The following is a 13,800-nucleotide window of genomic DNA, read 5'->3' on the forward strand; positions in this document are numbered from 1 at the left end:
ATCAAAACGACTGGCTCGGAACCGTGATGTGTGCTATTAATTTTAATGGCGTTTCAAGTTACCATGGCGACGTAATTTGCAAACAAAGATGCCATTTTTTGTAATTTTTCATAGACTCTGGTTGCAAATCAAATATCCTGAGCTTAATATGAAAAATACTGTAAAACAGCCACTTTTACAGATATTAAACTGAAATTTGATGTGGTGGTAGCTGAGTGCAATGCCCAATAAATAATGATTTAAAAAAATTCAAGATGGCCACTAAAGCTCAATTTAAATGGCTTCAACTCAGATATTTTACACATATAGAGCTGAAATTTTGTATGGTTATAGCTGAGAGTGTTTCCCATCACGTACTGAGTCAAAATCAAAAATCCAAGATGGCCACCATAGCTTAAAATTAAAAAAATGACTTTAACTCATTGATAATTTGCTATTTTAAGCTGAGATTTGGTACGGTGGTAGTTGAGAGCGAACCTCAGCATATAATAATGTCAAATCAAAAATGCTAAATGGCCGCCACATGGCAGTCCCCGTCAAGGATTCTCCAGGAAATTTCTAGTTAATTCCCATAATTCCCATGGAAAGTTTCCAACTTGAAACATTTTCCAAATTCCCCCAACCCTTAACCTCCCGTGGAAAGTTTCTGCCTTTTTGCCTCCCTGGTCCAAACCCTCTTGTTCTTTTGGTCTTCCCACATTCCTGATTGGAAACAAAGCAGAACAGCCGGGAAGAGGTTAGACAGCCAGGAGATGAAATAATAAAATGTGGACCCAGGGTCTTTCTGAGCACCTCTATCTCGGGGGGAGTGGACTGCTTTTGTTCAGACCTGGTGCTTTCTGTCAGTCTTCCAGCCTGGAGATCCAGATGAAAACCCCTGCAGCTCTCACCTGGCCTCTAAATCTAACTTAAATCTGCCTGCACTCTTGTTTCTTTCCTTAATGTATTCGTTTTGAGGAAAAACGCTTCCGTTCGTGTTTGGATGCGGTCATGTGCAGGTCTGTTGATATCACTAAAGGGTGCAGTCACAGCTCAGAACCAGAGTACATTTTTAATGCTGATTGAACTCAAGTCCTGCGTTCATTAAAGTGGAATACTGACCCAATCTCTTTCAGCTTAACTACACATCACCGTGTTTACAGCTATCAAAAAGTCTCGTTTTTTTATTTGGTATCCTTCGCCTCGCTGTGTCACTTCCTGTTTGTCTCTCTGTGTCATCTGCAGTGATCGCCTTTAAGCACTGACTTTGCCGGAGGACTTTGCAGGCAGGCTCGGCTGTGAGGGTGGTGTCGGTCGGTGGCTCGGTCGGAGAGGGGCGGTCGGTCGGTCGGGTCGGTCGGGGCGGGTGCAGCATCACAGCCTCTCCCGAGTGGGGATCCAGATGTAAGGCCCTGATTGCTCCTCGATCACTGTCTTTACTTTGTGATAAACCTCCTCGAAGCTGTCCCCGTCCACGACAGCTGCAGGCGGGAAACAGCAGCCGGTCAGAAATAAGAAGAAAACAAAAATAAATACAAATAAATTAATAAAAATGAGGAAGTTGTTCATATACAACCGAAGGAGAAACAGATCATAAAAACCGTCTCGCAAACATCAAACAGGAGTCACATTTTTACACATATTTGTTCGTTCAGCTGTTTGATAAAATGTGTCTAAATCACGTTTATCTGGGAAATGATAGAAGTTAGACAGAGATCCAGATGTGTCTGCTGCTGAGATTTGCTCCAAAAGCATCTCTGTAAAGTTAAAAGGCAACAAGCTCAGAGCATTTAACTCGTTCTGGTTTATAGATTTAGTTTGTTGGTGATAATCTTATTGTTTCTATGTGATCAGTTCAAACTGTAAAAAAGACACACACACACACAAAAAAAACATATTAGAAACAAGTAAAATGTGGATAAACAAACAATAAAGATGCTAAAATGTGTCAAATTTGTTGCTCCTCAAACCCTGAGTGAATAAATATTATTCCTTCTTAAACAGAGAGCAGTAAAGTTCAGTCTGAGATGTAAAAATGTTTGTTGCTTTAATTTAATTAATTTATTTTCTTTGATTTAATTTGAACTTGAATTCTAGCAGGAAGTAAAGTACACTGTCTGAGATTTAATTTCCTACAAAATAAAGTTCTGCAGCTGTTTATAATAAAATGTACTGTCTCAAATATAAGTGACTTAAATCATAATAAGATTATCAAACATGTCATGAATGTAGTTTTGACATTTTGTCTTTTTTATGCCATGTTATAATAGAAAATTAGAGCACCAGTGACTCCAGAACAAACACCCAAAGACCCAAGTTAAATAGGCTAATGTCCCCCATTGCAGAAGGATTTAATAGTAAATGTTTGTAATTTGTTTAGACTTGTGTTTTCCTGGACTGGGACTGAACAGAGAATAAAGTAAACCTTAATGTTTTTAATGCGAGATTAAAACACTGTGGAGAAGAGCAGAAAGATTTTCATTTGTTCGAGGCCGTGCAGAGAGATGGATCCTGGTGAGTGGAGGGAAACATTTTATCCACCACCAGGTGCAATGATGGAGCCAGGGGGTGACCAATGGTGGCCTTGGCCCCCATAGATTAATCTTTGACCACCCCAATTATTTGAGGAAACAACACATTTAAGCAATTTAAAAATTAGAAATGAAAGTGGCAGCACGGTGGCGCAGTTGGTAGAGCTGCCGCCTCTCAGCGAGCAGGTCGCCGCGGTTCAAATCCCGGCCGGGGGCCTTTCTGGGTGGAGTTTGCATGTTCTCTTTGTGCACGTGTGGGTTTTCTCCGGGTACTCCTGTTTCCTCCCACAGACCAAAAACATTCACGTTAGGCTGATTGGTAACTCTAAATTGTTCCTAGGTGTGAGTGAGAGAGTGAGAGTTTGTCTCGTTTGTCTCCATGTGTCCCTGTGATGGACTGGAGACCTGTCCAGGGTGTCCCCTGTCCCTCGCACAGTGATGACTGGATATGGGCACCAGTGACCCCCGTGACCCTAAAATGAAGAAGCGGATAAAAGATGATGGATTGATTAGGATGGCATGTATGGTGGTGGCCATCTTGGAATTTGACATGGCAACCCAATTTTAGAAAAGAACCAAGAGCCACATATCAAACTGGAAGTTGGCGCCTCATTTATTTTTCAAGTTCATGCTCACAACTTGCACGGACGGACAGTAGTTCCAAATTCCCACTCTTCGCTCTGTGATGGGGGACAACAACTGAATGCTAAAGTGATTATTTTGGAAACATTTGTTTGATTAAAAGTCATTAACTAGCGCTGTTAATGGATCAGTGCCTGAACATTAAAGCATTTTCCTAAATCGAAACCTTCTGACTTGTATTAGCATGTTCTGCATGTTTTTCCTCTCGCTGCTCTGGTTTGCACAGAAATCTTCTGCTCAGGTTAGATGCCCATTGTGAAACAAACAGACAAGCTATCTGCACCAACATGGGTCTGTGTCAGCTTCTGAGCTCTCTTACCCGAGAAACACTCTAGGAAGTCTAGTTCTAGCTTGAGGGCTCGGTCCATCGCTTTCCTGGCTTGCTCCTCCGTCAGACGAGTGTTGATTTCTCTGTCCAAGCCATACAGAATGTTTTTACTACCAAACACATTTTCTAACGTTTCCTTCAGTATTTAAGGAGCTTTCGATACTTACAGAACATTCTCCAGGGACTTGGGCCGGACAAAAATGGCGATGGGATGAAGCTGAGCTGCCTGTAGTCGGCGCACAGCGTTAGCAGAGACGTCCAGGATGCAGTGCTTCCCCTGCTGCTCGTGCACACGAACGAGGATAAAACAATGAGCATTCATTAGTGAAAAAAACAGTTTGATGATGAAATGATGAAGTCCCCAACAGGATGAAGATTAGTACTGACAAACATGTTTCCAGCACCCGAGGAAACCTTGCGTTATTCATAACGTCTACTGATAAACATTTGTTTTTTTAATTGGATTTCTGATAAATTACTCACAGTTAGAGCAACAGTTCTTTTGAAGTGAGGCTTTTTGGAAAGGTTATGAACAATTAGTGTCTAACCTGTCGCAGATAGCTCTTTGAAGGGTCTAATTTTGGAGAAACAGTGGAATTCTGACATGATTTAGGAGCTGACTCACCTTTAGCACAGCCTGGGGCACTTCTGGCAGGAACATCATAATATTCCTACTGAAATAACATCTATCGTGAATGTAGTTTGCAATTTTATTGTTTGCCATGCAATGTTTGAGATTGCAGTTGTTTTAAAAGGGATAGTCCGGTGATTTTTGAAGTGGTGTTTTGTCATGTAATATAGATTCTTGAAGTCGACGTCATCCGTCACATGATGTTAAATCACTATTTTCAGCTGGGAAACAGCGTCGTGTTGTGGACAGCTGATAGACAAGTGAAGCAGAATATTTCTATTTTTGTTCACATATTCCTTCAAATATATGCAGGAATGTTGTAAGGATGCTCATAAACTCCCACAGGATACGTGGCTCAATGACCCGACAGCGTGACCTGAGTTAAACGAAGAATGAAGATGTGCAGCTAACCCATAACGAGCACACGTAAGACTTGTTTTCTAATAACTTACAGTTGCAAAGCTTTTCATTAAATGTTAATATTCATTATATTTGGTGTCATGATGTTTATGACAACTGACAAAACGAAGATCAACCGTAACGCCATCTAATTTATGTAATAGCACTTATTAAACAATTTAAGATAATAGAATGTCAAATATTTATAACAAATATATAAATGGATTTTAGGTTTTTATTCACTCGAGATAATGGTGAACTACAGATCCAGATCCAGAGATAATCATTATATCTCTATACTTTAAGTAGCAAAAGTACATACCAGTGATAAAATGTGCCGAACAGACGTATGTGTGTTCCGCAGTGACCAAAGTTTGCCTACAGCCGCTTTCCATTTTTCTCTTCTTTTGCAGATGGAAAAATTTAATATTTTCTGTCTGGACATTTCTTCTTGTTACACATCATTCATTCATTCATTCATTCACAGCAACGTCTCACTATTTTGTCAACTTTTCCCCAAAACAATATATCAGCCTAAAAGGGTGGAAGTCTTCCCCCAGGCTAGGCTAACGGCTAGCTCTTATTATCTCATTATTCAGGTTCATACCATACCATACCATACCATATATACCCTACCATACTATGCTATACCATACAATACCATACCATACCATGCTATACCATACCATACCATGCTATACCATACCATGATTCAGTGATTTAATTACTTGCCCATGGTCTGCAGAAGCCTGTTAATCACTCATTCATTTAAATCAGATGTGTCAAAGCAGGGAAGCAACTAAAACATGCAGGGTGGTGTTCCTCAAGGACCAGGGTTGGGAACCATTGGGTTTTAACTATTGATGACTATTTGACAGAAGATTACTTCGAAAAGAACCAGACTATTCCTTTAAGCAGAGCCAGTCTGTTTGGGTCTTGGCCTCACTCAGACTAGCTGTATGTTGTTGCGTTTGTGTTTTCAGCTTTGTAATGCTTTCCTGTTGTCATGTATTCAGTTCTGTTTCTTGAGCTGTCTGTTTTCTGATCATCAGTCTGTTTGACAGTTTCAGTTTTCCCTGCTCCTCTGTCTTGCCATGCCCACTCACATCTGTTCTCGTGTTATCTACTCAAGTGCATCTGGTTCTTTTAGTCTTTGGTTATTTATGCTCTCTGTGTCCCTGCTTTTTCAGTCTGGCATTAATTGTCTTCCATACTCTGTCAATCTGTGTGTCCATGAATGTCTTCTGAACTTGTGTCTGTCCCCGTTGAAGGTGTTTTCAGTATTCCGGTGAGGTTAGATTTTTGCCCGTGTGTTGCCATATCAGCCTTTTTTTGTTTTTCTAGTTTATTAATAAAAACGAGTTTTCATTTTAGCTCCTCGCCTCGGTCGACATTCTGGGTCCATCTGTTAAAACAGTCCAGTACATACTGGTACACTGCGTTTTTACTGTAGTTTATTGTTATTGTTTACTGTTACTGTTGTCTGTACTTTATATGTTCTGTCTGAAACAGGTCTCTCTTGTAAATGAGTCCTGGTGGCTCAATGAGACTAGCCTGTATAAATAAAGGTTGAATGAATGAAAAAATAAGAAAAAAAAACACTGGAAGCTCTTCAATCAGGTAAAAAATGTCCAAACTGAGGTCATTCAAAAAGCTATCTGCAACAGGTAAGACATTTATTATTTATGTAGCTTTGCACACATTACAAACAAAAAAAAGATCTGAATTTTTGTCCCATTCCTTAAGTCTGATAAAAAGAAATGGGTTTAGGCAGAGTTTTTAGCATTGACTGTGGTTCTGGATGCAATAACCGCCTTCTACTCAAGTAAAAATATTATAATTGCCGTACTTTTCTGTTTCAGAAGAAAACATGTTCCTACGTACTTGCTCAGCCACCTCACGGACACTTTGGACGCTCGTCCCGTACAAGTGACTGTTGTACTGTCCCGCCTCGATGAAGCGGTGGCTCTGGATGTCCTTCTCCATCTGCTCTCGAGAGGACACAAAATGATAGTCTCGCCCGTCCACCTCGTACTCCCTCTTGGGTCGCGTGGTGTCTGACGAAAGAAGAGCGAGACGATAAAAACGAGGCTAGCGCCACTCTGCATTTCAAAATTGAAGCTATTAGTTCCGTGCAGGCGTCACCCTGGAATGGCTGCAGGTGGCAGCGTCGACATCGAATGAAAAAGACAAAACCACACTGCAGAACATATTCGTCTTTAGGAGTGACAGCGTAATTACTCACGAGGGACACAAGATCCAAACTTATCAGGGAACTCAGACAACAGGTCATCATTTATCCTGTCCTTCACCGGACCCAGAATGATGATGGGCCTCGCGTAATGGACTGATGGGGAGGAGAGAGAGAGCGCAGGATCAGTCACAAAAGGGAAATCAAAGCAAAACTGAAACGTCATATTAAAGCCTTGAATAGAGGGCTTCAAACGCTGCGTGGTGCCGTCTCACCTTCCACTTGAGTAACTGTCTCATAACTGTGTGGGGTTTTATCTCTCCCTGGTGACAGAACAAAGAAGCATTCAGCCACGTGTTTTTCAAAAAGACGTTCAGCTTTGTGTCGTGTCGGCGAGCATCTTCCATCGATTTTTCTGCTGTTTCGTACGCGACCATAAATAAAACAAACGGCAGGGTGTTGTTTGTGCATGCAAATTACAGTCAGGCTCATTTATGATTGATGGAGTTCAGCGTATCCAGAGTAAGTTTTTAGTCGTCTCCGTTAACGATCCAGATCGTGCTAATTGGTGTCACGAAGCTGGTAATCAACTCTGTAGGCCAGAAACAATTTTATGGCTCTGATTTGTTGCACAGTTGTAGGAAAACAGGTGAAGCTGCAAACAAGCAATGACAATCACAGATGCAAAGCTGCATTCAGTCCGTTTGATCACAACAGAAAACCAGTCTAATGTAAGAATGTTAAAACGGCTGCACCAAAGTTCATGCTCAGTAATTCAGGTATAAAATCCACCAATAACAATATTCAGTCAGGTCATCTGGATGGTTTGTTTTTAGCTGAGACGTTTCGTCCTTCATCCAAAGGACTTCTTCAATGTGAGGAGCCAGCAAACAAAACTGATTCCCACAAATAGCATACTCCATAGTGGAAAAAAAAAAACAGTCATCTGGTGTTAAATGCCACAGAAGTGGTGCTGCCACTATGGAGTAAGCTGTTTGTGAGAATCAGTTTTGTTTGGTGGCTCCTCCGACTGAAGAAGTCCTTTGGATGAAGGACGAAACGTCTCAGGTAAAAAATAAACTGTCCAGATGACCTGACTGAGCATCGTTGGGTTAAAACGATTGGTTTTTAAAGTAGGTTTCTATGGAATGTTTATGAACAATTATTTCATTATCTGTTTGATTCTGACTGGATTGACGAGTTTACAGCCTGGTTGAGTTGGGCCGAGCCCAAAGTGGATTGCTGCGGTTTTGAAACAGCTTGAATCTGAAAAGTTTCACAGAAGTCACGTTAAACTCTGTTTTGTAAACTGTCACACCTCTATCAGACTTTTTTACGACACAGGTCATCCAGCAGAAATATAATAACGCCTGCTAGAAGTGTCCCGGACTGCACGGGAAGAGCTGCAGCTGGCTGCTGCTGTTTAGATGAGCAAATTAACCAAATATTTCTATGTCAGTGGCCATGTAATGACATGCTATCAGCAAAGTAAACGTTCATCAAGTAGCGTTTGCATAAACATATTTAAAATAAATTGTTTTAAAAGGCCAATAACACACTTTTGTCTTTGCTTTGATCGAACCGGCTCATTGATCATCAGAATTAGTCTTTATTTTTTCAATCTGAGGTCATTCAAAGAGCCATCTACTGCAGGTAAGATATTGTTTACAACCCTTCCACAGAACCTACATTAAAAAAAATCCAAACTATTCCTTTAGTATTCCACATGACAACTGCTCCATTCAAACAGGAAGAATACACTTTAAAAGAACAACCCAAATGTGTGCGTGCACATAAACTAACCAGCTTTTCAACACCGTTGAGGCAGGCGTGGGGTTCAACAGGACTGTGCTTTGTATTGAACGCATTTACTGCAGGTACAATTTACTTTTTAGAACGTTTTAGTCTCATTCAATCAAATCCAAGACTATCTGTTCTAAACGCCACAGGTGCTAAATAAACAAGACGCAGATAAAAGGATTTCAAACAGCGAGTGGGCTCGTGGCAGACGCTCATTCGCCTCCATTCAGGTGCTGCAAATGAAAAAACGCTGTTCGGGGAGTTTAATTAGCTTTACAACATTTTAGAACGCGGAACGTGAAGAAATAGCATCAGGCTGAAAATGATGCTTTTCACTGAACTGTCAGTGGGATTTATAAAGCGATGCTTAATTTATTTGTTTGATTTATTTTAAATAATTTGTTTAAAGTTGTGAACAATGTGGTAATCAGCTTAAATTAGCAACAAGTCACAGCCTACTCACCCTGAGTGCTCATGTTGTCTCGACCGTGGTCCTGTAAACGGAGACAAAATGTAAAAATAAAAAAAATTAAACACTGGGAGACAGTTTGGATGAAACAGCAGTTCACTGAACGAGCATACCCTCTCTTTGGTGTTAACGCGAGACCACTCTTTTCTCTCCACCCTGTAAGACACGACACATTTTGTTGACTACGTTTACAGCACCCAGGTTGGGGTCGTCGCACGCTGCCGGTGAAAACGGCGTCTGACCTCTGCTTGCTCGGGATGAAGCCGACCTCCTCGGCCTCGTTCTGCGGGCTGACCTTACGGGCCTGCCACCACTCCTCGTCTCCGCAGTCCAACACGTGCAGCACGTCCCCGAACCTGAAGCCCAGAGCTTGGCTCAGGAAGCCACAGTCTGCAGTCTTGTCGTAGTCAAAAAGAGCCCTGAGTGACGTGAGAGTGAAAGAAATCGTTTAAGCCTCCACCCAGCCAGATCTAATCCACGGAAGTCCCAGGTCCATAACTGAAACATTTTTACAAACGATGGAAAACATTCTGACCGCTGCTTTAGTGATTTTCAAGTGCACGTGATTGAACGTCTAAGAGGGTAAAAAGTGTGTAAATTATAAACGCGGCTCATCAACATTTTTTATTCAGTGCTTTAATGGAACGAGAGCGATGGACAAAGTTTTGGAGGAAAACTAGAGCAAATATACTCATCTAAAGTAGACCCGTGTGTTCTTTCTATTATTTTAATCACACGATCTGACAGAATACCCAGGATGACTAAAACCCCTAAGATTAAATAATAAATAACTAAAAAGGCTAGACAAGAGCATCCCATACGGCACATTTTTTCAACCAACTATTCTACAGCAAGGGCACGGACAAGCAAATATCTAATTTTAACTTTGACCTTGATTTGTGACCTTGACTTTGGAGCTGTCGTGATAAAAAATTTGCATGACGCTCGGTCTAGAGATGATGCATATGACGTTTCAATAAATTATCTTGGGCGGATCAGACAAGAGAAAGTTTATGGATGTACGGACGGACTATATCATACTACATGCACCTTTCAACAGCCGTATTAAAAAGGGGTCAAACTTTGAGCAGATTCATCATATTTACACACAAAATTAATAATTTGATCTTTTAAAATACAACTTACATCTCATTTACTTTGTCTGTAGAGGTTAGAAAACTAAAATCAAGAAACCAGCTTCTGACCTTTGATTTCCCCGATAAAAGGAAGCGAGTCACAGATTTGGGTGTTTGAACGTCGTGTGCTCTCGCTCTACACTGAGTTCATCAGGTGTGGGATGTCAGCAGCCTTCCTGCACCAGAAAGTCTTGTGAAGGTGACGGAGAGGGTTAAAAAGCTCTCCCTCGAGGACCACACGACGAGCCACAGAAGGTTTTATCAGACCCGTCACAAATACTTCACACTGATTATGAGCTCTTGTGTTCTGGCAGACGGTGCAGAGTCTCTAAAATCAAACTGCGTTGAGTTTAAGAACTCTTAAAGTTATTATCTCACCGGGCTGCGACTGATCACTGATAAAGAGGACGTTTTCCAAATGTCTTGAAATGTTCCCAAGTGTTCTCAGTTTTCTTGCTTGAGTGGCAGAGCCTTGCTCCTGGAGTTAATGGAAATTTGAACATGTTTGAAACTTTTCATCAAATAAGCATCGGAGCCTGAAATCCAACTGGAAACCTTCTCTGTTCAGTTTCTGTGAGACGAGAGGGAGACATTCGAGATAGCTTTGTGGAGATTTAGTAACTAAACTGTGGAAAATAAAACGTGATAAAGCTGAGACATAACTAAGACGCTGATAGTTTAGCAAGTTTTTACACTTTGGGCCTCTTAGGCCAGAGGTCTGCAACGTGTGGCTCTTTAATGTTTTAACATGAAATGCAATCATTTTACACACTTTGAATTTGTACCATTTACTTCACAGGGGATACCTTATAATTTTCCAACAAATAAAAGGAGGACCCATTGGCCTGCAGAGGTTAGTGTTTTAATTCTTATCAGTATTGGTATAAATCATATACTTTTTTCCCTTCTTTACATAATTAAGGTTGTTTTTTTGGTCCTAAAATGTAAAAATATATTTACACGTTAATATTCATTATTTATTTTTGGCTGTAAAACCCTGGAAGCCCTAGATGCATGTCTTTTTATCGGAAGCTCTGCGATTTTAATGTTGATTCAACTTTTATAAGAATGTTTTGTTCATGTTTTATTGAGTCTCTTAACTTTCACTTTCATCTGTTGGTTTGAACTTTTGACATGCAAAAAACTGGAACAAACTCTTGGGATTGTCAAAATTGCTGAGATAGCCCTACAGAACCTCACTGACCCACGCAAGGAGAGGTCAGGGAACAAGGCCAGGCATATTCTGGCAGATCCTGATCACCCACTCCATGGTGAGTTCAGGTGCTTCCATCTGGACGCAGGTATCTGAAGCCCAGATGTAGAACGAACAGACTGAAAAATTCATGTATCTCTGTAGTTATCAGGCTTCTCAATAAACACTGATGACTTCTGTACTGTAACGTCTCAATGTCTTGTGTAGTATGGATGTTTTATATCTCTACTGACTGAAACAAAATGCCCCTCAAGGATAATAAAGCTTCTTGAACTCTGAACTCTGCTCCACAGAGGGCTGTGGTAGCTCGGTGGTCTGTGGTTGCATCAGGAAGGGCATCTGGCCTCAAAACAATTGCCAAGTCTTTGTGAGAGTTAATTCACTGTGGCGACCCGTGAAGAAGAGAGCAGCCAAAAACATAATATGAAATAATTGGTCCGTAACTCCACCCCCAACAAACAAAGTGGCCCATGGGCCACCAGTTGGTAGTCACAGTTGTTGCAGGTTTTGCAGCTCCATGCATGTGAAACAGATTTTTTTCTTTCTAAATGTTTCTTGTGCAACACGCGAGTGGGTTTTTACTCTTTACATCCAAACAAACTATTTCGTCGAACAAGACGAGAGGCAGAAGATCGCAGAGACGTCCGGCCAGGAGCGAGGCGGCTCCTCCAGGGTGAGCGTAAATGTTTTTCAGAGGCTCTCAAACAAAAAAGCAAAGTACCACATAGAGAGCTAATATAAAAATCCAAAGTATAGGGATAGAGGTAAAAAGAAGAAAAAAAACATTACAGAGAGGAATGCATTATTTCATATGATAATATGAAATTAAAAGTGGTATTTGCAGCGCATTTTAATGTTTCCAAAGTCTGATAAAAATAAGTAGGACTTTAAGCCTTTTGCAGAAAAGACTGACTGAACTAAAATAAATAAAAACATAAAATTAATGTGCGCCCATAAGTTCTTCCGAGGGTTAATCTGATTGTTGCCCAGTAGCTGCTGCAGTTCAACGTGCACGAACACCAGTTTATTTTAATACCTGATGTAGAAACCTCTCTTTGGGTTACTCCTTAACGTTGTTGTCCCGGAGCCCATGCTGCTGTTCATCAGCTGCTCCCTCAAATCATGAATCTTAGCCTCAAAACGGCTGTACTCTGGAAGGGAAAAACAAAAGGATGAAACCCCGCAGATCAGTACAAAACTAGAGTACCTATAATATATTTTTTAAGTATTTTATGAACATAGCTGTGTGAAAACAGGCAAGATGCTTTCTTTTACCTTCAGGTCTGTACTGAGCGATGATGGTTACAGTCTGACCCGCGTTCTTCAGCGCTGCAGCGGCCTGTTCATGCGTGGCCATACGCAGATCCACGCCATTAACCTGCCCCACACACACAGCACGAGTGTTTACAACCACGCTGCAGCGAAATGCACGAGCGCGCGTGCACGTGTGAAACTGATGCGGCAGAAAACGTCATTACGCTGAGGATCTGGTCGCCCTTGTGAAGCTCTCCGCTGAGATCAGCCGGCCCTCCTGCCAGGATGAAGGAGATAAAGATCCCCTCTCCGTCTTCTCCTCCGACGATGTTGAATCCCAGACCCGTCGAGCCTCGGTGGATCAAGATGCGCCGAGGCTCCCTGAGTGGCGCCACAGGAAATCTGAGTCCATCTTTCCTCATTAAATGCTAACAGTAAAAGGTGCAGGAGGGCTCACCTCGGGACGTCATCGTCGCCCATCAAGCCGTGCAGAACAGGAGAAAACCGACTCGGTGAGGTCGGAGTGAGGGCTTGTGGGTAATCGGAGCCTAGATAGTTGGGATGGCTGAGCTCGGTATCCATATGGGAATATGCTGGAAAAAGACACGACAAACCAACAGAGGTGTCACATATCAGAGCACCCCTGGGCAGGAGAAGCAACAACTCACTAATAGACAGTGTTTGCTCTTTAAATCACTTTTTAAGTGTGTAAACAAATCTATCTTTAAATGTTTTGTGGTTAGAGGTGTTGTGCTGTGGATGTAAATGAGTCTGCATTAACAGATCCTAAATGAGAGTTTGGAGACATCAGAGCTCACGCTCAATAATCCAGGTAAAAAAATCCAACAAAGTTCAGTCAGGTCCTCTGGACGGTTTCTTTTTATTGTTGAGATGTTTTGTCCTTCATCCAAAGGACTTCATCAGTTCAAGGAGCCACAACAAACTCAGTCCCATAAGTAGCACACTCCCATAGTGGGCCAACCAGTTTGCTGGTGATGGGATGGTTTCTGGGGTCCACCCTCTCCCCCACCGACTCCTCTGAGGCAGTCATAACCAAAGTGGTTCAAAACATCAAAGTTCATGCTCAATAATCCAGGTAGAAAATCCAACAAATTAAGTCAGGTCATCTGGACGGTTTCTTTTTTCGTTGAGACGTTTTGTCTTTCATCCAAAGGACTTCTTCAGTCCTGAACTGACTTAACTTTGTTGGATTTTCTACCTGGATTA

General features: G+C 41.6%; 1 protein-coding gene across 1 annotated transcript in view; it reads right to left on the reverse strand.

Annotated features, from left to right (window-relative positions):
* Positions 1-654: 654 nt before the first annotated feature.
* LOC119420314 (disks large homolog 4) overlaps positions 655-13,800 on the reverse strand; it is a gene marked incomplete in the record, with an annotated part of 104,071 nt that continues 90,925 nt past the window's right edge. Inside the window, 13 exon segments of the mRNA XM_037687703.1 lie at positions 655-1,460; positions 3,472-3,563; positions 3,648-3,760; positions 6,395-6,567; positions 6,756-6,857; positions 6,977-7,024; positions 8,965-8,995; positions 9,084-9,126; positions 9,213-9,389; positions 12,356-12,470; positions 12,595-12,697; positions 12,798-12,954; positions 13,031-13,166. Of these exon segments, the coding sequence (XP_037543631.1) occupies positions 1,354-1,460; positions 3,472-3,563; positions 3,648-3,760; positions 6,395-6,567; positions 6,756-6,857; positions 6,977-7,024; positions 8,965-8,995; positions 9,084-9,126; positions 9,213-9,389; positions 12,356-12,470; positions 12,595-12,697; positions 12,798-12,954; positions 13,031-13,166 (1,397 nt within the window).

This window comes from Nematolebias whitei, chromosome 14 (assembly GCF_014905685.2).
Source record: "Nematolebias whitei isolate Nwh7 chromosome 14, NemWhi1, whole genome shotgun sequence".
NCBI classification, from domain to species: domain Eukaryota; kingdom Metazoa; phylum Chordata; class Actinopteri; order Cyprinodontiformes; family Rivulidae; genus Nematolebias; species Nematolebias whitei.